The following is a 4,092-nucleotide window of genomic DNA, read 5'->3' as shown; positions in this document are numbered from 1 at the left end:
TTCTAAAAATGGTGACTTTTGGAGACAAAGCGATGAGTCACACTTTATAAATAATGACAATAATTAAATTTATAGACTTCTTTTACATCAGAAAATGAATATTAATTCACATTATCTTATTCTGTCACTGTCTTCAGTTAGAACTAATATTTTAAAACTGCCCCGACATAGCTCTCAACCAATTAGGAACAAATCCAGAAATATTGAGGGACGCCTTTTAAATGTTAGTACTATTAACTTGAGACATTGACAAGATAAGATAGTGTGAACTGATATACATTTTTGTAATAAAAAAAAATGTAACTCTAATCACTGTCATTATTTATTAAGAGTAATTCACCATTTTGTCTCAGAAAGTCACCAGTTTTAGGAAGGATTAAGAGGGACACAGCCAAAATTTGAATCAATAACAGAGGCAGTTGAGAACTGAGAAGTATGGTTCCCGATTCTGAATGCGTCCCTGATTCTGCAAAGTGTAGGGTTACCACCTGTCCCACTTTGCGAGGGACAGTCCCTGAAAACAGAAAAAAACTTCAAAAGTTAAACGAACCAACAAAACAAAAAGGTGAGTCCAACAAGACACAGAAGCCGGTGTAAAATCCAAATTGACTTTACTATAAACTTGTTAGCGCTTTCGTGTAATGTTATACATACACTTCTTCAGACAAGTTATTGTAACTACATCCTGGGTATAAATATTCACTCCAAATTACACAATTATTTAATCAAGTTAAATTAAACAATTTAAACAATTAATCAATTAATTACTTTCAGCCCTAATTAAAACCAATACCATGCTAATATTACTATTTTATGAAGACCAAATACAATACTGTAATAAATTTACTACAATAAGAAACGCAAATTAAACATAATTCTTTCGTTTCATAAATGTTATAAATTCTAAAAAACTTTTAAAACATTTTTGACACTTTAAGTACTTTAAGCACTTTAAGTTATGCCAACATTTAAAACTCAGCGAGTCAACAAACTAACTAAATTTTAGACATTTTTATTAGTTTATATTTATATTCATATATATTTCCCTAACAAACATAACCCACACCTACATATTACGCATACCTTTCTAAGATGCACTTACATTGTATAGTCATGTGCCTAATATAACTCATTGTCCTTAGCTCTTAATATTTATTGTTATTTAAAAATTATTTGTTGAAAACTTCACCTTACAAGAGCTCTTTGTTTTAATAAACATTTAATTGAACATGTCTCATTAATCCCAGGGTAGGCATGCGCATTTGTTTTAAGTTGCCACAGCAACTCACATTCTTCTAATTTTAAGTGCCATGGTCCACCCCTGGGATTAATTTTAATTTTCTGTACCACATTAAACAAAAAACTATGATTACTGTTTTCTGAAATGTGTTTTGCCAGGGCATTAGACATTATCCCCCTGGAAATTGCATACGTATGTTCATAAATACGTTGTTTCAAATGTCGTTCAGTTTTTCCAAAATAGAACGCGGAACATACTGTGCAGGTGGCGAGGTATACTACTCCTTGACTGAGACAATTACATTTCTCATTAATATAGTATTTCACTCCACGGACAGAAAAGGTAGATCCAGTTTTTATATATTTACAATAGCCGCAATGGCCACACTTAAACATGCCTTTATTAACCATGTATGTTCTAAAGGGAACCTCAAACAATGTTTTCAAGGATGGTGCTTTTCGAAATATTACTACTGGTTTCTGTCCTATATTGACATTAGGATTTAATCCTTGTGTTAGCAACTCCCAGTTATTATTTAAAATGCGTCTAGATTCTACAGTTAACTCATTATATTGAGTCAAAAAACTAATATTATAATTTGTTAGGAAGGATTAAGAGGGACACAGCCAAAATTTGAATCAATAACAGAGGCAGTTGAGAACTGAGAAGTATGGTTCCCGATTCTGAATGCGTCCCTGATTCTGCAAAGTGTAGGGTTACCACCTGTCCCACTTTGCGAGGGACAGTCCCTCTTTGGGCAGTTGTGTCCTGCTAAAAAAGTGTAAAAATGGGAATTGTCCTGAGATTTTAGGACAAAATTAGTTCCTATATTTTATGCGACAGTTGCATAAAACAGTTATTCTGTATCTGAAACACCTAAATGTTATAAGAAACAGAATATGCAACTAAAATGCTACAAGAATAACCTTTTATTTAGGCAAAAAAGGCAAGTTCTGTCCTTTGTACTGGCCGTGAGTATGTTTTGGCCTGCAAAATCTGATGTTTGTACCAAAAATGCCCCACTTTGGGCATTTAAAAAGGTTGCAACCCTAGCTGAGTGATAGCCACTGTCCCTGAGATTTCCGAATAAGGCTAACTTCGCGGAAAAAAAAAAACTCTTTCCGGTAGGAGATTATTAGAGTAGCACAAAAAAGCGGCGTGACTAGGCTGGGGGATTTTTATTACGTGACTCCCGGAAATTGTGGATCGGCGAAGCCGAGTATCGTGGCAGAGTGTGTGGAGTGTATAGCTGGTGGAATAACATAGCCCCTTTTGAGTTACGCACTTATCAGCAAAATCAGTCGATAATGAAAACTTCGTTAGTTTTAACTGTGAATACAACTAACCCACCTTTAGGTAAGGGACAAAAACACCAGTTTCACTTTTTTTATGTATATAACAAGATGTACTTGTACAGTCAAATGTTGCATCATGCATTTCTTTACTAAATCCTTTGACGCGTGTGTATAAGATGGTTGATACAAATACCTTGCAATTTTGCTGATCTGATTAGCTTTAAGAATGTTAGCTCACCAGTAGGACATTTTGGGAATCTGATTTCAGCTGGTGACTTTTAGAATACAAGCTGCCTTGCTCCTTTTAAGGAAATCGGTTTAGAAAATGCTACGTATATGACTTGCTGGTTTAACTAAACTTCTCGGTATAACTAGTAAGCATTTGTTTACAGTCGGTAGTGGCAGTAGTTGTAATATAATGACAGTTGACTGTAGTAACCGCTTATATTTCAAAATCGCGTTAGCTATTCTATATAGCAGCAGACACTTAAACTATGTGTAAGTCCTCTGTGCAGGAAGGCACATAGCAGATCTCTTGTATTCGTTTTTAATTATTACTGTTTCTTAGCTGTTTGACAGCCAGTATATATTTGCGGTGCCACTCCCTATATGCCAAAGAATTTTCCATGTCATTCTGTTTCTAAATGAGTGCTTACTGTTGAACAGTGTGCTTAATGTAAGGGGATTGGTGCGAGTATCTGATCGATTAAGGTCATGCTTTTGCGTGGTCTGTAGGTAGTATTTTTTCAAAATGTGATTTTTTTTTTTGTAATGTCTGCTGCATTTATTTCGGGAGACAGTGGATTGCGGTAACTAAGATAAGAGAGGTACAAACCTGGAACTGTAACTTTACATTTCCAGGTAAGTGAGACATGCATGATGCCTCTTAATCTCTTAACGCACAAAATCTGAACAAAGCCTAATAATATGAGGGACAGACTCCCAACATAGGAAAGGAATTTAAGTACTGCGTTTATAAACTTAGAAAGTTGCTAGCATAACAGGTTTTATGTTAGCGTGCATTTCAGAAGAATGTGAATTCTGAAACTAAAATGTGCGTCATTATTTAGTGACTTCCATGTTAAGTAATTTGCCAGAAAGCCACACATTTTGAGGAACAAACCAAAAATATGAGGTAAACATCTGGACATTTTGTGAAAATCTGGACAGTTGATAGGTATGCTGCGTGACCGTAAACAAATGGCATCTTTCACTGATACACACAGAATCAGTTAATGACTTCTTGATCCAAAGGTCCTGCCCAGGTTTTCCGAAGCGCATTTTGACAGCTGAGATCCAAGGAGCATTGCTGTAATTTGCTTTTAGTGACAGTGTACAAGTAAAAAAGAATGGATCAAACTCCAGTCTCTTGGATGCTGGGCATTTTTAGACTTATCTCTGTATCATCATGCAGTGTTCTTTTTCACATCTATTCATAATATTTTATATATAAATTTGCGATGTTTGTCTTTGTCTTATTCATTTCATTCTATATTTTGTATGTGTATTCCAGTACACACATTATAGTATGTGTATGCAAAATACACACTGTACATG

At 34.9% G+C, this 4,092-nt stretch overlaps 1 protein-coding gene across 12 annotated transcripts in view; it reads left to right on the top strand.

Moving 5' to 3' along the window:
* The first annotated feature begins 2,431 nt into the window (after positions 1-2,431).
* EPRS1 (glutamyl-prolyl-tRNA synthetase 1) overlaps positions 2,432-4,092 on the top strand; it is a 1,752,234-nt gene continuing 1,750,573 nt past the window's right edge. For 10 of the 12 annotated variants that reach the window (XM_044061611.1, XM_044061620.1, XM_044061515.1 and 7 more), the window contains exon 1: positions 2,433-2,596. In XM_044061611.1, the coding sequence (XP_043917546.1) occupies positions 2,548-2,596 (49 nt within the window). In that variant the 5' untranslated portion in view covers positions 2,433-2,547. Of the gene's footprint in view, positions 2,597-4,092 lie in introns of all 12 variants that reach the window. The other 2 variants (XM_044061601.1, XM_044061548.1) reach the window with 1 other exon arrangement.

Source organism: Protopterus annectens, chromosome 1.part0, assembly GCF_019279795.1.
Source record: "Protopterus annectens isolate FY-2018-M chromosome 1.part0, PAN1.0, whole genome shotgun sequence".
Classification (NCBI taxonomy): Eukaryota; Metazoa; Chordata; order Ceratodontiformes; family Protopteridae; genus Protopterus; species Protopterus annectens.
Note: the sequence above shows the minus strand (reverse complement) of the source record. Positions and strands in the feature narration are given on the sequence as shown.